This window comes from Phocoena sinus, chromosome 2, assembly GCF_008692025.1.
Source record: "Phocoena sinus isolate mPhoSin1 chromosome 2, mPhoSin1.pri, whole genome shotgun sequence".
Classification (NCBI taxonomy): Eukaryota; Metazoa; Chordata; class Mammalia; order Artiodactyla; family Phocoenidae; genus Phocoena; species Phocoena sinus.
In genome coordinates, this window is record NC_045764.1 from 77,134,992 (window position 1) to 77,156,099 (window position 21,108).

At 44.3% G+C, this 21,108-nt stretch overlaps 2 protein-coding genes and 1 non-coding gene across 5 annotated transcripts in view; 1 reads left to right on the forward strand and 2 right to left on the reverse strand.

Moving 5' to 3' along the window:
* Positions 1 to 1,073: 1,073 nt before the first annotated feature.
* LOC116750306 lies at positions 1,074 to 1,180 on the reverse strand. The gene has a single exon (XR_004349002.1). It is a non-coding gene; the product is annotated as a U6 spliceosomal RNA (small nuclear RNA).
* Positions 1,181 to 1,726: 546 nt separating this feature from the next.
* The window catches only part of MYZAP (myocardial zonula adherens protein), a 125,622-nt gene continuing 106,240 nt past the window's right edge, over positions 1,727 to 21,108 (reverse strand). For 2 of the 3 annotated variants that reach the window (XM_032621448.1, XM_032621446.1), the window contains exon 13: positions 1,727 to 2,668. In XM_032621448.1, coding sequence (XP_032477339.1) covers positions 2,572 to 2,668 — 97 coding nt within the window. In that variant the 3' untranslated portion in view covers positions 1,727 to 2,571. Of the gene's footprint in view, positions 2,669 to 16,689; positions 16,759 to 21,108 lie in introns of all 3 variants that reach the window. The other variant, XM_032621444.1, reaches the window with a different exon arrangement.
* On the forward strand, positions 13,161 to 20,728 carry LOC116748447. The gene is made up of 2 exons (XM_032621443.1): positions 13,161 to 14,574; positions 18,399 to 20,728. Exons 1-2 carry the CDS (start codon positions 13,545 to 13,547, stop codon positions 18,869 to 18,871), a joined length of 1,503 nt encoding a protein of 500 aa, XP_032477334.1. The 5' UTR covers positions 13,161 to 13,544; the 3' UTR covers positions 18,872 to 20,728.

A 21,108-nucleotide genomic window follows, 5' to 3' on the forward strand; every position in this document is an offset into this window, starting at 1 on the left:
AAGCTTACATCTGCTAACCCCAACCTGCCACTCCATCCCTCCCCCAACACCCTCCCCCTTGGCAACCACCAGTCTCTTCTCTATGTCCGAGATTCTGTTTCATAGGTTCATTTGTGTCATATTTTAGATTCCACATATAAGTGATATCATATGGTATTTGTCTTTCTCTTTCTAACTTACTTCACTCAGTATGATAATCTCCAGTTGCATCCATGTTGCTGCAAATGGCATTATTTCATTCTTTTTTATGACTGAGTAATAGTAATCCATTGTATATATGTACCATATCTTCTTTATCCATCTATTGATAGACACCTAGGTCGTTTCCATGTTTTGGCTATTGTGAATAGTGCTGCTATGAACATAGAGGTGCATGTTTCTTTTTGAATTATAGTTTTGTCCAGATATATGGCCAGGAATAGGATTGCTGGATCATATGGTAATTCTATTTTTAGTTTTCTGAGGAATCTCCACACCATTTTCCACAGTGGCTGCAGCAACTTTCATTCCCACCAACAATGTAGGAGGGTTCCCTTTCTCCACACCCTCTCCAGCATTTGTTACTTGTAGAATTTTTAACGATGGCCATTCTGACTGGTGTGAGTTGGTACCTCATTGTAGTTTTGATTTGCATTTCTCTAATAATTGGTGATGTTGAGCATCTTTTCAAGTGCCTATTGGTTATCTGTGTTTCTTCTTTGGAGAAATGTCTGTTTAGGTCTTCTGCCCATTTTTGGATTGGGTTGTTTGTTTTTTTGTTATTGAGTTGTATGAGCTGTTTGTGTATTTTGGAAATTAAGCCCTTATTGGTCACATTGTTTGCAAATATTTTCTCCCATACTGTAAGTTGTCTTTTTGTGTTTTTTTTATGGTTTCCTTTGCTGTGCAAAAGCTTGTAAGTTTGATTAGGTCCCATTTGTTTATTTTTATTTCTATTGCCTTGGGAGACTGATCTAAGAAAACATTGGTACGATTTATGTTGGAGAATGTTTTGCCTATGTTCACGTCTAGAAGTTTTATGGTGTCATGTCTTATGTTTAAGTCCTTAAGCCATTTTAAGTTTACTTTGTGGAAAAAATATGGAATGCTTCATGAATTTGCCTGTCATCCTTGCTCAGGGGCCATGCTAATCTTCTCTGTATTGGTCCAGTTTTAGTATATGTGCTGCCGAAGTGAGCACCGGGTAGGTGTGATTATCCCAAGTTTTTAGAACATGAAGTTGATATTCAGAGAGCTTTGATGACATGCCCAAGGTCCCACAACCACAATTTAAATAAAAATTTGGTTTCAAAATATGCGTTTTCCTCTTGACACTGTCCTGACTTGTGGTGATTTACTCAACCGAGTTGCTTTGCTTTCTTTCTTTGGCTTTTTTTTTTAAGCGGAGGAGTAAGGGGTAGAGAGTTTGGGCACAAGGGAGCATGATTTTTTTTTTTTTAAGTAAAAATGATTTTTAAAATTTTATAAACATGAATGCATCTTAGTGTTTCTAGAAGGTAGGTTAACTAGATAAATTTCAGGGTTTAAAGACACACACACACACACACACACACACACACACACACACACACACACACACACACACACACCCCTTCTCTTACGGTTTATAAATGATTCTAAGGACTACTGATTGAAAGATTATGGTGCCCTGACCTGGACAGTCCAAAACCCGATTCTGTTCTCTACCCCTTCTACACAGTCATGGATGACACAATGATAGCATCAGTAGAACAAAATATATGGCATTTATTAAACATGTGACATAGGTTATAATATCAAAGTAGAGCATGCTTGAACAAATCACTCATTCCTTTAACAAAAACACCAATTGATATGAAAAACATTAAGTGATTAAATTTCCACAACATATAAAATTCTCTTTCAGTTAAAGTGAGAAAGAAAGAAAAAATAAATCACAGGTTGAATAAATACAGTGATTTCAGCTGGCCCCTTAAAGGCATAAGGCACAAAGTAAACCAAGGGGTTAGCATGTCAGAATGAAGTGTGTCTGCCCACACGAGGACCGGCTGCAGCCGAGGCTCCCACACCCCTGCACAGGTCCTCGGCACCTGCCCCTTCCTTCCCAGGGTCACATTTCCCCATGTGCCTGCACTCCTGCGGACAGGCTTCCCTGTAGCAGAGAAACACCGCCTCTAATACTTCTACGGGTAAATAAAACCTTCATGCTGTAACAAATGATCCTGGCAATAAGTAACATGAAATTTCAAGATAATGCCTTATTTCCTCCCAGCCGAATTCTAGTAAAACAGAAAATAGTGAGGGATTTCTCCTGGTAGGACTCAGTGTCCGCATGGAAAGCTAATGACGGCCCAGTACAGCAGGGTACATACACTGGTTGGGTGTTTGAAATATGACCTTGAAACCTCTCTCTCCTGCCTTCCCCCTCCCCCTCCACTTTCCTTCATGTTTAAGAAGTGGATCAGAACCTCAGCAGTTTCCACTGCAGCTTAAACAGTGTATAGGACGAAGCAACAGTCACCCTTTCCAGACTTCAAGCAGCAGGGTTCCAGGGCCTTTGTCCATCAGTGAAAAGTGCACGTCTCCAAGTGCTTAAGTCAGAGTTTTCTTCATGGTTAACTCCAGGACTCGTGTGTATGGGGTATAATTCCTGGAAGCCACTGCGATCTCACGAGTCCTACCTGTTTGGCTGAGAAATGAGAAAATGCAGTCAGGAATATGAAACAAAACTTACCGTATGCTTCACGTGGTAAGATAACTCTACGAAATCCTTTTCAACACTTAAAAATAGACTGCAGTAATGTAGCTGAATATTTCATTTAAATATTATGAGGGAGGGAGAGAAAACCATAATTCAAAAAGAGTCATGTACCACAATGTTCATTACAGCTCTATTTACAATAGCCAGGACATGGAAGCAACCTAAGTGTCCACTGACAGATGAATGGATAAAGAAGATGTGGCACATATATACAATGGAATATTAGCCATAAAAAGAAACAAAACTGAGTTATTTGTAGTGAAGTGGATAGACCCAGAGTCTGTCATACAGAGTGAAGTAAGTCAGAAAAACAAATACCATATGCCAACATATATATATAGAATCAAAAAAAAAAAAGATTCTGAAGAACGTAGAGGCAGGACACGAATAAAAACGCAGATGTAGAGAATGGACTTGAGGACACGGGGAGGGGGAAAGGTAAGCTGGGACTAGTCAGAGAGTGGTATGGACATATATACACTACCTAATGTAAAATAGATAGCTAGTTGGAAGCAGCTGCATAGCACAGGGAGATCAGCTTGGTGCTTTGTGACCACCTAGAGGGGTGGGATGAGGGTGGGAGGGAGGCGATATGGGGATATATGTATATGTATAGCTGATGCACTTTGTTATAAAGCAGAAACTAACACACCACTGTAAAGCAATTATACTCCAATAAAAAAAAAAAGTACATTAGTGGTTGCCAGGGCCTAGGAGAAGGAGGGGATGGAGTTTGACTGCTAAGGGGTACAGGGTTTCTTTCTGGGGTGAGGGAAATTTTCTAAAATTAGATAAATGATGCTGGTTGCACAACTTTGTAAATATACTAAAAACTATTGCACATTTTAAAAGGATGAATCCTATGCTATGTGGATTACATCTCAGTAAAACTTATTTAAAAAAGAAAAATATGAGGGACCATTATTTTTAGCAATTTCTTTAAAAAGTTTTATTGGAGTGTAGTTGATTTGCAATGTTGTGTTAGTTTCAGGTGTACAGCAGAGTGATTCAGTTATACATATATTCATTCTTTTTCAGATTCTTTTCTCATATAGGTTATCACAGAATATTGAGTACAGTTCTCTGGGCTATACAGTAGGTCCTTGTTGGTTATTTATCTTATATATAGTAGTGTATGTATGTTAATCCCAAGCTCCTGATTTATCCCTCCTGCCCACATTTCTCCTTTGATAACCATAAGTTTTCAATACCTGTAAGTCTGTTTCTGTTTTGTAAATAAGTTCATCTGTATCATTTTCAAAAACTAGATTCCACATGAGTCATACCATATGATATTTGTCTTTCTCAGTCTGACTTACTTCACTTAGTGTGATAATCTCTAGGTTCGTCCATGTTGCTGCAAATGGCATTATTTTGTTCTTTTTTATGGCTGAGTAATATTGCATTGTATATACCACATCTTCTTTATCCATTTACCTGTCGATGGACACTTAGGTTGCTTCCATGTCCTGGCTATTGGAAATAGAGGTGCAATGAACATCGTGGTACATGACTCTTTTTGAATTATGGTTTTCTCAGGGTATATGCCCAGTAGTGGGATTGCTGGATCATATGGTAGTTCTATTTTTAGTGTTTTAAGGAGCCTCCATACTGTTCTCCATAGTGGCTGTACCAATTTACATTCCCACCAGCAGTGTAGGAGGGTTCCCTTTTCTCCACACCCTCTCCAGCACTTAAATGTTTGTAGACTTTTTGATGATGGCCATTCTGACCGGTGGTAGGTGATACCTTACTGTAATTTTGATTTGCATATCTCTGATAATTAGTGATGTTGAGCATCTTTTCATGTGCTTTTTGGCCATCTGTATGTCTCCTTTGGAGAAATGTCTATTTAGGTCTTCTGCCCATTTTTGGATTGGGTTGTTTGGTTTTTGTTGTTGTTTTTTCACATAGGGCTGCATGAGCTGTTTGTATATTTTGGAAATTAATCCCTGTCAGCCACTTTGTTTGCAAATATTTTCTCCCATTTTGTGGGTTGTCTTTTCGTTTCATTTATGGTTTCCTTTGCTGTGCAGAAGCTTTTAAGTTTAATTCGGTCTCATTTGTTTATTTTTATTTTCTTTTTTATTTTTTTATTGAAGTATAGTTGATTTACAATATGATGCCAATCTCTGCTGTTCAGCAAAAGTGACTCAGTTATACACATACAGGCATTCTTTTTTTATATTCTCTTCCATTATGGTTTATCATAGGAGATTGGATATAGTTCCCTGTGTTATAGGACCTTGTTTATCCATCCTATCTATAATAGTTTACATCTGTTAATCCCAAACTCCCAGTCCTTCCCTCCCCCAATGCCCTCCCCCTTGGCAACCACAAGTCTGTTCTCTATGTCTGTGAGCCTGTTTCTGTTTTGTAGATAGGTTCATTTGTGCCATATTTTAGATTCCACATATCAGTGATATTATATGGTATTTGTCTTTCTCTTTCTGACTTACTTAGTATGATAATCTCTAGTTGCATCCATGTTGCTGCAAATGGCATTATTTCATTCTTTTTTATGGCTGAGTAGTACTCCATTGTATATATGTACCACATCTTCTTTATCCATTCATCTGTTGGTGGACATTAGGTTGTTTCCATGTTTTAGCTATTGTGAACAGGGCTGCTGTGAACATAGGGGCGCATGTATCTTTCTGAATTATAGTTTTGTTTGGGTACATTCCCAGGAGTGGGACTGCTAGATCACACGGTAATTCTATTTTTAGTTTTCTGAGGAATCTCCGTACTGTTTTCCATAGTGGCTGTACCAACTTACGTTCCCACCAGCAGTGTAGGAGGGTTCCCTTTTCTCCACATCCTCTCCAGCATTTATTTGTAGACTTTTTAATGATTGCCATTCTGACTGGTGTGAGTTGGTACCTCATTGTAGTTTTGATTTGCATTTCTCTAATAATTAGTGATGTTGAGCATCTTTTCATGTGTCTACTGGCCATCCTATACGTCTTCTTTGGAGAAATGTCTATTAAGGTCTTTGGCCCATTTTTCGATTGGGTTGTTTGTGTTTTTGTTGTTGAGTTGTATAAGCAGTTTGTATATTTTGGAGACTAAGCCCTTGTCTATTGCATTATTTGCAAATATTTTCTCCCATTCTGTAGGTTGTCTTTTCATTTTTATATGGGTTCCTTTGCTGTGCAAAAGCTTCTAAGTTTGATATGGTCCCGTTTGTTTATTTTTATTTCTATTGCCTTGGGAGACTGATGTAGGAAAACATTGGTATGATTTATATCAGAGAATAAATTCTAGAAGTTTTAGAAGTGTTATGGTGTCAAGTTCTAGTTTTATGGTGTCATGTTTTATGTTTAAGTCTTTAAGCCATTTTGAGTTTATTTCTGTGCATGGTGTGAGGGTGTGTTCTAACTTCACGGACTTACATGCAGCTGTCCAACTTTCCCAGCACCACATGTTAAAGAGACTTATTACTATTTTATATTCTTGTCTCCTTTGTTGAAGATTAATTGCCTGTAGGTGTCAAGGTTTATTTCTGGGCTCTCTATTCTGGTCCATTGATCCGTATGTCTGTTTTTGTACCAATACCACACTGTTTTGATTACTGTGGCTCTGTAGTATTGTTTGAACTCTGGGAGAGGTATGCCTCCTTTCTGTTTTTTCCCTCAGGATTGCTTTGGCAATTCTGGGTCTTTTATGGTTCCATATAAAGTTTTGATTGTTCTAGTTCTGTGAAAAATGTCATGGGTATTTTGATAGGGATTGCATTAAATCTGTAGATTGCTTTGGGTAGTATTGCCATTTTAACAATATTAATTCTTCCAATCCAAGAGTATGGGATATCTTTCCATTTCTTTGGATCCTTTTTAATTTATTAATGTTTTGTAGTTGATAGCATGTAAGTCTTTCACCTCCTTGGTCAGGTTTACTCTGAAGTATTTTTTTTTGGTGGTATTTTTTTTTACATTCCCTTTCTGATATTTCATTGTTAGTGTAAAGAAATGCAACTGGTTTTTGGATGTTAATCTTGTATTTTGCTGCTTTGCTTAATTCGTTTATTAGATCTAGTGATCTTTGTGTAGAGTCCTTAGGGTTTTATATATATAGTATCATGTCATCTGCAAACAGTGACAATTTCACCTCTTCCAATTTGGATACCTTTTTTTTTTTTTTTCTTGTCTGATTGCTGTGGCTAGGACTTCCAATACTATGTTGAATAGAGGTGGTGAGAGTGGGCATCCTTGTCTTGTTCCTGAATTTAGTAGGAAGGCTTTTAGCTTTTCACTGTTGAGTATTATATTGGCTGTGGGTTTGTCATAAATGGCTTTTATTATATTGAGATATGTTCCCTAGGAGGTGGATCCAAAAAGTTATTGCTGTGATTTATGTTCAAAGAGTGTTGCCTATGTTTTCCTCTAAGAGTTTTATAGTGTCCGGCCTTACATTTAGGTCTTTGATCCATTTTGAGTTTATTTTTGTGTATGGTGTTAAAGAATGATCTAATTTCATTCCTTCACATGTAGCTGTCCAGTTCTCCCAGCACCACTTATTGAATCCATTGTATATTCTTGCCTCCTTTGTCATAGGTTGACCGTATGTGCATGGGTTTATTTCTGGGCTTTCTGTCCTGTTCCATTGATCTATATTTCTGTTTTTGCACCAGTACCATACTGTTTTGATTACTGTAGCTTTGTAGTATAGTCTGAAGTCAAGGAGCCTGATTCCTCCAGCTCCATTTTTCTTTCTCAGGATTGCTTTGGCTATTTGGAGTCTTTTGTATTTCCATACAAATTTAAAAATATTTTGATCTAACTCTGTGGAAAATGCCATTGGAAATTTGATAGGGATTGCATTGAATCTGTAGGTTGCCTTGGGTAGTATAGTCATTTTGATAATATCGATTCTTCCAATCCAAGAACATGGTATCTCTATGTGTTTGTGTCATCTTCTATTTCTTTCATCAGCATCTTACAGTTTTAAGAGTACAGGTCTTTGGTCTCCTCAGGCAGGTTTATTTCATTTTTTTTTTCTTTTTTGATACTATGGTAAATGAGATTGTTTCCTTAACACATTTTTGACTGGAGGCATATTATGGCCACAGGTGTTAGTTTCTACAAAAATCCGGGCTTCCCTGGTGGTGCAGTGGTTGAGAGTCCGCCTGCTGATGCAGGGGACACAGGATCGTGCCCCGGTCTGGGAAGATCCCACATGCTGCAGAGCGACTAGGCCCATGAGCCATGGCCGCTGAGCCTGCACTCCGCAACAAGAGAGGCCACAACAGTGAGAGGCCCATGTACTGCAAAAAAAAAAAAAAAAAAAAAAAAAAAATCCCCTGGTCAATAATGTGTTAATTTCTCTTTCCGATCTTTTGTTGTTAGTGTATAGGAATGCAAGAGATTTCTGTGTATTAATTTTGTATCCTGCAACTTTACCAGATTCATTGATGATCTCTAGTAGTTTTCTGGTGGCATCTTTACAATTTTCTATATATAGTATCATGTCATCTGCAGACAGTGACAGTTTTACTTCTTTTCCAATTTGGATTCCTTTTATTTCTTTTTCTTCTCTGACTGCCATGGCTAGGACTTCCAAAACCATACTGAATAAAAGTGGCAAGAGTGGACATCCTTGCTTTGTTCCTGATCTCAGAGGGAACTTTGCACCACTGAGAATGATGTTAGCCCTGGGTTTGTCATATATGGCCTTTATTATGTTGAGGTAGGTTCCCTCTATGCCCAGTTTCTGGAAAGTTTTTATCGTAAATGGGTGTTGAATTTTGTCAAAAGCTTTTTCTGCATCTATTGAAATGATCATATGGTTTTTATTCTTCATTTTGTTAATGTGTATCACACTGATTGATTTGTGGATATTGAGGAATCCTTGCATCACTGGGATAAACCCCACTTGATCATGGTGTATGATCCTTTTAATGTGTTGTTGGATTTGGCTTACTAGCATTTTTGTTGATTTTTGCATTTATGTTCATCAGTGATAATTGGCCTATAATTTTCTTTTTTTGTCTGGTTTTGGTTTCAGGGTGATGGTGGCCTCATAGAATGATGAGCTTGGCAGTGTTCCTTCCTCTACAGTTTTTTGGAAGAGTTTCAGAAGGGTAGGTGTTAGCTCTTCTCTAAATATTTGATAGAATTCACCTGTGAAGCCATAATTTCAGTACTTGTGACTGGTCTGTATTTTCTGTTTCTTCTTGGTTCAGTTTTGGAACGTTGTATGTTTCTAAGAACTTGTCCATTTTTTCTAGGGTGTCTATTTTTTTGGCATATAGCTATTTGTAGTAGTCTCTTACGATCCTTTGTATCCTTTCCGTGGTGTCTTCTTTTTCATTTCTAATTTTATTGATTTGAGCCCTCTCCCTTTTTTACTTGATGACTCTGGCTAAAGGTTTATCAATTTTGTTTATCTTTTCAAAGAACCAGCTTTTAGGTTCATTGATCTTTTCTATTGTTCTCTTCATCTCTATTTATTTCTGCTCTGATCTTTATGATTTCTTTCCTTCTACTAACTTTGGGTTTTCTTCTTTCTGTAGTTGCTTTAGGTGTAAGGTTAGGTTGTTTGAGATTTTTCTTATTTCCTAAGTTAAGAAGATTGTGTTGCTATAAACTTCCCTCTTAGAACTCCTTTTGCTGCATCCCATAGGTTTTGGATAGTCGTGTTTTCATTGTAATTTGTCTGTAGGTATTTTTTATTTCTTCAGTGATCCATTGGTTGTTTAGTAACATATTGTTTAGCCTTCATGTGTTTGTGTTTTTTACCTTTTTTTCCCTGTATTCACTTCTAATCTCATAGCGTTGTGGTCAGAAAAGATGCTTGATATGATTTCAATTTTCTTAAATTTACTGAGGCTCGCTTTGTGGCCCAGCATGTGATCAGTCCCAGAGAATGTTCCATGTGCGCTTAAGAAAGTATATTCTGCTGCTTTTGGATGGATGTCCTATAAATAGCAATTAAGTCTATCTAGTCTGTTGTGTCATTTAAAGCTTGTGTTTCCTTACTGATTTTCTGTCTGGATGATCTGTCCACTGATGAACGTTGGGTGTTAAAGTCCCCTACTGTTAGTGTGGTACTGTCGATTTCTCCTTTTATGGCTGTATTTCCCTTCTATATTGAGATTCTTGCCTTATATATTGAAGTGCTCCTGTGTTGGGTACGTATATATTTACAATTATGTCTTCCTCTTGGATTGGTCCCTTGATCATTGTGGCCTGCCCCTGGAGCTCCTGTAGGTAGTGTCCTGTTGCCTGGGAGTGCTGACAGGGAAAGAAGCTCTTATGGTGGTCCCACCCTCTCCCCATGTGTCCCCCAATAATGGCACTTTGCCTCTGGCAGGCCCAGGCTTCTTCCGAATACACCCTCAGTTGCCACAGTCCAGCTTCTTCAGGCTGTTTCTACACAGCCAACCCTGGTCCTCTCCCTGGGTCTGACCTCTAGAGCCTGAGCTATAGCACCCAGCCCCTGCCCACACTGACCGACGAGTGTCTCAGGCTGGGGAGCACAGGGTGGCAGTGCCAACCTTCTGTGCAGGTTACTCTCTCTTTTGCCTCCCACAAACTGGTTACTGTGCTCTCCTCTTAGGCTCTGAAGCTCCCCCCCCCCATCCAGGCTGGTCCCCCTGCTGTGAGGAACAGGTGTGGGAACCTTTCCTTCTTCACAGCTGCCTTCCTGGACGCAGGCCCCATCCCAATGCTTTCTTTTCCTTTTTCCTTTTGTCCTACCTGGTTATGTGGAGGTTTTCTTGCCCTTTCAGAAGTCTGAGGTCTTCTTTCATTATTTAGTAGATGTTTGTGACTCGTTCCACTTTTAGATGTATTTATAGTGTTTTTGTGAGAGACGGTGAGTTTCCTCCACCATCTTGATCCCCCTACCTGGAGCCAGCCATTATTTTTAGCAACTTTTAAAGGTTATACTAGGTATCCATGATTCAGAAAAAAAAAAAAAAAATGCATTCAAGGAACTCACAATTAGGCAGGAAAGATATGTATTTAAATAGTTGCAATGTGCTAGGTAATACATGAAGACATAAAAAGCTATACTGGATACTCTGCATTTGCCTGTTCAGATCCATCCCCCTTTCTCTACCCCACCCTATGCCCTGGGAAGCTTACCTGAAGGTCAGCATCAGTGGGCTCCCTCAGCCTTTACCTTCCAGTTGGTTTGGACCAGTTGGGAGATCAAGGGATGAGAGAATGGAGGACAGGGAGGCCAGGACATCTGTTCCCTCTGATCAGTCTGCAGCTTGGTAGTTGGCTACATTCCTCTAGCAAAGGCCATGCTCCAGCTCACCCCTTCATCTCTTCTACCAGCTTTCTCTCCCCACGTCTTCAGGCCCAGGCTGGAAATAGGTCCAGAGCGAGCCAGTGTCCATTTTTTATTTCCCTAAAAGCAGCCCTCAAATTTTTACACAGTCCCTTCATTTAAGTCTCTTCTGTTTCCCTTTCTGCCAGGACCCTGAGCAATACAAGAGTGAACATATTATGGGCAAAGTGATAGCAGAACAAGTTAGCTTCACTGGGAGGAAACTGGTCCAGGGAAGGTGACTCCTGAAGGATGCCTAGGCATTCCTCAGGTGGGTGAGGAGGAGATGGGAATTCCAGGCAGATGGACAGTACGGGCAAAGGCAAAGAAGGCTGAACACAGAGGCCATGGTGTGGAAAGGAGACACGCTTGGCAGGACTGGAGCAAAGAGTTCATGATGAAGTGGCAGAAGATGAGGTCAGGGTGGGGAAGCAGGGCCCTGTGTGCCCTGCTAAGGGGTTCAGAAGGGGACAGCGAGCCACTAAAGGTTTTTAAGGAGGGGCAGGATATGCTCCTATTTTTATTCTAGCAAGATCCCTTGGCACCGCTGAGGGTTGGTTGATTGCAGAGGCGTTAGTCTGGAGGCAGGAGGTTAATTAGGAGAGTTTCGCTATTTAGGAGGTGAGAGAGACCATGAGAACTCAAACTCTGAAAGTAGCACTGTAGGTGAAGAAGCACGGAAAGGTTAAGATGCTATTTGGGAGGCAGAATTAATGGGATTTGGTGACTAAGATGGAGAAAATATCCCATTTCTTTTTCTGCCTAGACACATAACTACCTTTCCTAGCCTCCCTTACAGTTTGGTAGGCCACATGACTATAATGGGCAGAAATGATTTACATTACTTGCAGGTTTAGCCCATATCCATTTTGCAGTCACAGATGTTTTCCTAAAAGGACAATCGGAGCATATTACTGTTCTCTTTACTTTTAACAAATTTATTTATTATTTTTGGCTGCGTTGGTCTTCATTGCTACACGCAGACCTTCTCTAGCTGTGGTGAGCGGGGGCTACTCTTCGTTGCTGTGCGTGGGCTTCTCATTGCGGTGGCTTCTCTTGTGGAGCATGGGCTCTAGGCACGTGGGCTTCAGTAGTTGTGGTGCACAGGTTTAGCTGCTCCGTGGCATGTGGGATCTTCCCGGACCAGGGCTCGAACCTGTGTCCCCTGCATTGGCAGGCAGATTCTTAACCACTGTGCCACCAGGGAAGTCCATATTACTGTTCTTAAAACTCTCCAAAGTCTCCCCCTTGCTTCCTGGATGGAGTCTAAACTCCTCTGCAGGGTGTAAAGGCCTCCACCTTCTACTGTTATATCTCCTGCCTGGCCTTGCTAAGAAACACAGCTCTCATTTACACACTGCTTCACAGCTCTGCCATCCTCAGCTGTCCCCTCTGCCTTGAATGCTTCCCTCATCAAGTTGATCTGATGAATTCCTGCCTATATCCCAAGATTCAAACCAAACATCACCTCCTCTGTGACCGTCTCCCCAATTCCCTGCAGCAGTGATAGAAACCATCATTCCTTTCTCTGTGTGCTCTGTTTCCTTGAGCAGCACTTCTCAATTTTCTGCTTACACAAGGTTCACTTGTGCTAAACTTTCCCATCAGTAATACCTCCCATTACCCTGAAGTGATTTTCAACTATGGTTGGGAGACAACTTCTTAATAGGGTGTATTAGAAGCTTGGGGGGAATGTTAAACTTCACATGTCTCTCTGTGAAGAGCTATGTTCTACTTTGGTAGAAACAGGACTGAATTGATGCCCTGCCGTTAGGCCGCAGCGCTGCTAGGATTGCATCGATCTTCCTGTTTGTACTGTTTGTAACTATGGCCCCATTTTAAGTATTTCTAATTGAGAAACAAAACCTCAGGAAACCGAAACTTAACCAGCCGCTCTCGCTTCTGTAACTATGCTTGCTGAACCCCCTTTTGCAACCATCCAACCAATCAGACGGTGACTAGTGTCTTTGTTTAAAAGTTAGCCAATCAGTACTCCCCACCCCTGGAAAGCCCCGCAGAAGGTCCCGAGCTTGTTTGTACCTGTCTATAAAAGAGCTGTACTAAACTCCATCGGGACCTCTTGGCGTCACCGGCGACGAGTGCGCGGAGGTCCAGGTTCGAACCTGCAATAAATGACCCTTGCCGTTTGGCTTTGACTCTCGTCTCTGGTGGTCTTGTGGAGGGGTCTCGCGACCTCGGGCATTTCATTTGGGGGCTCGTCCGGGATGCCCCCAAGCCCACCAGACATCAGGTCAACGGGTCATCGCTGACAACCGATTGTAAGCTGGCTCGAGGTGCCTTCTGTTTTGGGGACTAGGACAGTCCTGGCGGACGCGCTATAGGACACCTAGTCGGGCGTGGTTGGAGACGTCCACCGCGACCCATCTGGGGGTTGATAGCCCATCTGAAGCGCGCACGTGATAACCTCCCTTCCTCCTTTTACAGGCTCCGCTATTGGGACTGCTCTTAATCACTTTCGTTTTCAGAATAACCTTTTCTAACCAATCTCCTCCAGGACCTAAACATGGGCCAAACACAGAGTACCCCTCTCTCCCTCCTTCTCACTAATTTTGGGGATGTGAAATCCCGAGGACACGATCTCAGTCTGGACATCCGGAAAAGAAAACTTATTACCTTCTGCCGCTCTGAATGGCCAACTTTCGGGGTTGGTAGGCCCACCGAGGGTACCTTTTGTCTTCCTATAGTCCTAAAAATTAAATCTAGAGTTTTCTTACCAGGGAAAGAAGGCCATCCGGACCAAATCCCCTACATCTTGGTATGGCAGGACCTGGTAGAAAACCCACCTCCCTGGATGGCCCCCTTTTTGCCATCAGGGACATATAAGATCCTTACGGCCCGACCAACTAAACCTCCCAAGCCTCAGACCTCAACCGCACCCATACTTTCTGACAGCCAAGACCTCCTTCTCATAGAACCCCCCCCCCCATATCAACATCCTCCTTTGGCCCCACAACCGGTCCCCCTTCCTGCTCCTGACCCTGCTCCTCTCCCCTTGGAAGAACCTCCTGTGGCCCCTCCCGAGGGGCCACCCAGGTCAGAACCGGAGGACCGAGAGGCAGAGGCACTGCCGGCCCTCCTGCCCAATGAAAATAACTCCCCTGGGCCGGCTGGACGCACCCGTGGACGCACTCAGCGCGACCCAGGGTTCCGCCATCCAGATTCCACCACAGCCCCACCCCTGCGAGAAAGAGGCCCTCCCGATGAGACAGGGAACCCCCGACTCCAATATTGGCCATTCTCTACCAGTGACTTATACAATTGGAAAACCCAGAATGCTCGTTTTTCTGATAATCCTAAAGACTTGATAGCTCTTCTAGATAGTGTTATGTTTACTCATCAGCCCACCTGGGATGACTGCCAACAGCTTCTCCGGATCCTGTTCACTACCGAGGAACGAGAACGAATCCAGCTGGAGGCAAGAAAACTGGTTCCTGGAGATGATGGTCAACCCACCGCTAACCCTGATCTTATTAATGCAGCCTTTCCCTTAAGTCGCCCCCCGCAGGATGATTGGGACTATAACACTGGAGAAGGTAGGGGACGACTGCTCATTTATCGCCAGACTCTAATGGCGGGTCTCCGGGCTGCCGCGCGCAAGCCCACTAATTTGGCCAAGGTATATTCAATTGTACAAGGTAGAACAGAAAGTCCCTCCTCTTACTTAGAAAGATTAATGGAAGCCTTTAGGCAATATACCCCTATGGATCCAGAGGCCCCCGAAAATCAGGCTGCCGTTGTAATGTCCTTCGTTAACCAGGCAGCCCCTGATATTAAAAAGAAACTCCAGAAGTTAGAAGATCTGGAGGGCAAACAGATACAGGACCTACTCCGTATTGCTCAGCGCGTCTTTAATAACCGAGACGCCCCAGAGGATAAACAACTTAAAGCCACTGAGAAAATGACTAAGGTCCTGGCCGCCATTGTTCAGAAAGATCAAGGAGGCCCCCCAGCCACTCGACCTCCCAGGCGACCATTGGACAGAGATCAATGTGCCTATTGCAAGGAAAAAGGCCACTGGGCTCGGGAATGCCCCAAAAAAAGGCAGCCGCGCCCCAACCAGGGGCAATGGCAACCGAAGGCCACCACCCCAGTCCTGTTTACACATGATGCAGAGTAGGGGGGACGGGCTTCGGACCCCCTCCCCGAACCCAGGGTAACCCTACAAGTGGAGGGGAAACCAGTCCAATTCCTGGTGGATACAGGGGCACAGCATTCGGTCTTGGTTAAGCCCCACGGGAAAATTTCTGACAAAACCTCCTGGGTCCAGGGAGCTACGGGAGTTAAACGTTACCCCTGGCCCACTCAGAGAACTGTAGACTTGGGCACGGGAAAAGTAACCCACTCCTTTCTGGTCATTCCCGATAGCCCTTGCCCTTTACTGGGGAGAGACTTACTTACTAAAATGGGAGCACAAATTCATTTTCGGTCAGAGGGGCCGATCATAACAGACCCTCACAACCAACCCATATCTGTGCTCACCCTGAACTTGGAAGATGAGTACCGACTTCACCAGGAACCACCCTCCCAAAATCAAGATATAAGGTCATGGCTTCAGCAGTTCCCCGAAGCATGGGCAGAAACAGGTGGGATGGGACTAGCCAAACATCGCCCAGCCCTATTCATAGAAATCAAACCAGGGGCAGATCCTGCACGTGTCCGACAATATCCCGTGCCCATAGAGGCCAAAACTGGTATCGCTCCACATATTCGCCGGCTTCTTGACCTAGGTATACTGCGTCCCTGCCAGTCGGCCTGGAACACACCCCTGCTGCCAGTCCGCAAACCTAACAGTAAAGACTACCGCCCAGTACAGGACCTGAGGGAAGTTAACAGACAAGTCATAGACATCCATCCTACTGTACCCAATCCATATACTCTTTTGAGCGCCCTTAGTCCAGAAAAACAATGGTATACTGTGCTGGACCTCAAAGATGCCTTTTTTAGTTTATTAGTTTACCCTTAGCACCCAAAAGTCAAGAACTCTTTGCCTTCGAATGGTCGGATCCTGAGAGAGGCATAAACGGACAACTCACCTGGACCAGACTTCCCCAAGGATTCAAGAACTCACCTACCTTGTTTGATGAGGCCCTACACGAGGATCTCAGTGAGTACCGGAGACAAAACCCCAATATAACCCTCCTGCAGTATGTTGATGATCTCTTAATAGCTGCTGGGACCGCTGAAGCCTGCCTGCAGGGAACCAGAAACCTCCTACAGACTCTCGGCACCCTGGGATACCGGGCCTCTGCCAAAAAGGCGCAGATCTGCAGGCCTGAGGTAACTTACCTGGGATACCTACTGAAAGGGGGGCAACGATGGCTCACAGATGCACGGAAAGAGACTGTCCTCCGCATCCCCAGACCCACCACGCCTCGACAGGTGAGAGAATTTTTGGGGTCAGCTGGGTTCTGCCGTTTATGGATACCCAAATTTGCTGAAATGGCCAAACCACTAAGCCACCAAAGAACAGACGCCCTTTGAATGGACAGAGGAGGCTGAGCAATCGTTTCAGCAGATCAAAACTGCCTTGCTATCCGCACCCGCCCTGGGTCTCCAAACCCTTCCACCTCTTTGTGGATGAAAACAAAGGCATAGCTAAGGCCGTGTTGACCCAACCCCTCGGTCCTTGGACCAGGCCTATCGCTTACCGATCAAAGAAATTGGACCCCGTGGCTGCAGGCTGGCCTCCTTGCCTCCGGGTGATCGCCGCCACAGCCCTAATGGTAAAGGATGCCAACAAACTAACTATGGGACAGGAATTACATGTCACCACCCCCCACGCCATCGACGGGGTTCTCAAACAGCCTCCCGACCGATGGATGAGCAATGCTCGATTGGTCCACTACCAGGGTCTACTGTTAAATCCTCTCAAAATCAGCTACACTCCACCACGGGCTTTAAACCCTGCCTCTCTATTACCTGACCCAGACTTAGACTCCCCACTCCATGATTGTGCAGAGGTACTGGCTCAGATCCATGGGGTTCAGGAAGACCTACGTGACCAGCCCCTATTAGATGCACAAGTCACATGGTTCACTGATGGCAGCAGTTTTGTCCAGCAAGGTCAGAGGTATACAGGGGCAGCGGTAACATCGGAAACTGAGGTGATATGGGCAAAGACTCTCCCCCCACGGACCTCAGCCCAAAAAGCTGAATTAATTGCCCTGACCCAAGCTCTCAAGATGAGCAAAGACCAAAAAGCCACCATATACAGACAGCCGGTTCACTACCGCACACATACATGGGGCAATATACCGAGAGCGGGGACTACTCACAGCAGAGAGCAAAGACATCAAGAACAGAGAGGAAATCCTGGCCTTGCTAGCGGCCATATGGGAACCCAAAAAGTTAGCCATTGTACATTGCCCGGGGCATCAAAAACCCACAAATCCAGTCGCCCGGGGCAACAATTTGGCAGACCAGACGGCTCGAAAGGCGGCATACACTCCAATACCATTACTTCCCCTACAACTGCCGGATCCAGGGCCCCGGGAATTACTGCCCCAACCCGACTACTCGGAAGATGACATTAGATGGATAAACAAACTCCCTCTAACCCAGGTTAAAGACGGATGGTGGCGGGACGCTAAGAACAATATCCTCCTTCCAGAAAAACTAGGAACCTTGGTCCTTGAACGGATCCATCGTAGCACCCACTTGGGCGCCCGACGGCTACAGGATCTCATCAGACAGACTGGACTTAAAATTAAAAATGTCTCCGAAAAAACTGAACGACTGGTTGCTGGCTGTGCAGTCTGCCAACTCCATAATGCTAACACCCACCCACCAACCGCTGGCATCCGGGAAAGAGGGAACCAGCCCGGAGCCTACTGGGAAGCGGACTTCACGGAGGTAAAGCCTGGCAAATATGGATATAGATATTTACTGGTGTTTATAGATACCTTTTCAGGTTGGACCGAGGCATTCCCGACCAAGAATGAGACAGCACAAATAGTAGCTAAAAAGCTACTAGAAGAAATCCTGCCCAGGTATGGCTTTCCAGTTATGATAGGGTCAGACAACGGGCCGGCCTTCGTTTCTAAGTTAAGTCAGGATCTGGCTTCCATACTTGGGGCTGATTGGAAATTACATTGTGCATACCGCCCCCAGAGTTCAGGACAGGTAGAAAGAATGAATAGAACTCTAAAAGAGACCTTGACTAAATTAACCATGGAGACTGGCGCTAACTGGGTAGTCCTACTCCCCTACGCTCTGTTTAGGGTGCGAAATTCCCCCTATAAGCTAGGATTTACCCCCTACGAAATAATACATGGTAGGCCTCCTCCTATTATCCCTAACCTAAAGACTAACCTTATCCAATCGGACCCAGAAAATAATCTCCTGTCTTCCCTCCAAGCCTTACAGCGGATACATGAGACAATCTGGCCCAAACTAAAAGAGCTATATACAACAGGACCCCCGCCTACTCCACACCAGCTCCGACCAGGTGACTGGGTCCTTGTCAAACGCCATCGACAAGAGACCCTAGAACCCAGGTGGAAAGGACCTTACCAGATCATCCTGACAACGCCGACGGCCATCAAGGTGGACAGCATAGCTGCCTGGATCCATTACACCCACGTCAAGCCCGTGGACCCACTTTCTGACCTCATCAAGTCCACTACAGCTGACGTCACCTGGACGGTTGATCGGAGTAAGGACAATCCCCTCAAACTGACCTTACGCCATACCCTCCCCCATGAGGACCAAGGTACTGCTGATAGCTCTAATGATAGTCCTAACCCTCAACCCTCGGGCCACGAGGGGAGGATTCAACCCCCCCCGCCGAGCTATTTGCCCCTGTTCTACTTTTCAGGAATCAATGCATAGCACGTGCTATTCCTCTTACCAGCAATGTATAGGGACCAATAACAAGACTTATTTCACAGCCACACTACAGAATAATAAAAGTCCCACCATTAGTGATAATAATAAATACCTTCAGGCTGGATGCATTGGCACTCCCGGGACCCCGGTGTGCTGGAATACCAGGGCCCCCATACATATGTCAGACGGTGGAGGGCCCCAAGACGAAGTGCGCCAGATAGAAACCCGAAGACAAATAGAAAAGGCCTATCAGAATCTGTACCCATAGCTCAGCTACCACCCCCTAATTCGCCCTAAGGTCAATCCCTCTGAACTGGACCCCCAAACCACGACTATACTAGAAGCTACTTTTGCGCTTTTAAATACCACCAACCCCAACTTAGCACAAGATTGCTGGCTCTGCCTTCCTCAAGGACCGCCCCGCCCTATAGCCATCCCCATTTTCGCCAATTTAAACATCAGCAAACAGTGTAACCCAACTTCACTCCCCGAGCCGTTTCCCATACAATTTTCAAAGTTTTCAACTACCCTTAATACCTCATGCTTTGTCAAGAACGATTCCCTCTCTAACGCCAGTATTGACTTGGGAATCCTTTCATCTACTGGATGTAGTCAGTATATCCCCGTAAACTCCTCCCTCTGTAGTCCTAACACCACTGTCTTTGTGGAAATAACCTAGCATACACCTATTTACCCCAGAACTGGACAGGGGTCTGCAACCTAGCCACCCTCCTCCCTAACGTAGACCTGATCTCGGGAGACACTCCATTGCCCATTCCCAGCTTTGACCTTTGGGCAGGAAGAACCAAACGAGCCATTACAGCCATACCCCTCCTGGTAGGACTAGGAATTACAGGAGCTGTGGCCACAGGGAGTACAGGTCTTGGGGTCTCCCTTCACTCCTATAATCAGCTGTCTAGACAATTAATAGAAGATGTAGAAGCCCTCTCTGGAACCATTCAGGACTTACAGGACCAATTAGATTCGCTGACCGAGGTGGTCCTACAAAATAGGAGGGGCTCAGACTTGCCGACAGCTGAACAGGGTGGGATATGCCTCGCCCTAAAACAAAAATGTTGTTTTTATGCAAATAAATCAGGCATTGTAAGAAACAAAATTCACCAGCTCCAGGAAGACTTAGCCCGCCGCCGGAAAGAATTAGCGGACAATCCCCTTTGGTCAGGATTTCATGGGATGCTTCCCTTCCTCCTCCCCTTCCTGGGCCCTCTACTATGCCTCCTTTTCCTCCTCATTATAGGCCCCTGTATATTCAACAAAATCATGGATTTCGTCCGAAAAAGAATAAACACAGTTCAGCTAATGGTATTAAGATCACAATATCAGCCATGCGAGGACTTAGAAAATGAAGAAACTGAGCCTTGAGGACCCAGGATTGGCTCCTCTGGTTCATGAAAGAAGGGGGAATGAAGGGCTATGTTCTACTTTGGTAGAAATAGGACTGAATTGATGCCCTGCCGTTAGGCCGCAGCGCTGCTAGGATTGCATCGATCTTCCTGTTTGTACTGTTTGTAACTATGGCCCCATTTTAAGTATTTCTAATTGAGAAACAAAACCTCAGGAAACCGAAACTTAACCAGCCGCTCTCGCTTCTGTAACTATGCTTGCTGAACCCCCTTTTGCAACCATCCAACCAATCAGACGGTGACTAGTGTCTTTGTTTAAAAGTTAGCCAATCAGTACTCCCCACCCCTGGAAAGCCCCGCAGAAGGTCCCGAGCTTGTTTGTACCTGTCTATAAAAGAGCTGTACTAAACTCCATCGGGACCTCTTGGCGTCACCGGCGACGAGTGCGCGGAGGTCCAGGTTCGAACCTGCAATAAATGACCCTTGCCGTTTGGCTTTGACTCTCGTCTCTGGTGGTCTTGTGGAGGGGTCTCGCGACCTCGGGCATTTCATCCCCAAGAGATTCAGTATTTCTTCCGTGCTTTCCTCCCCTTGAAAATGACTGTCACAGAGGCTTGTGACACACTACTGGAAGCATCTCATTGCACCCACTGGTCTATATACATTCTCTGCTAGTTATCATTTCATGAAGCGTGAAAACCGTATCTTGCTTATCTTCATGACCTCAGCAGCTCACTCAGGCCAGGCACAGAACTATCACTACACAGATGGATGACATAGGGAACCAGAGGACGACGGATTTCAAGGAGTCAGTGTCACCTTCACCCGGCACAGAGAGGAATCCGCAAGATTTGGCAATTCAGGGCTCTTCAGTGG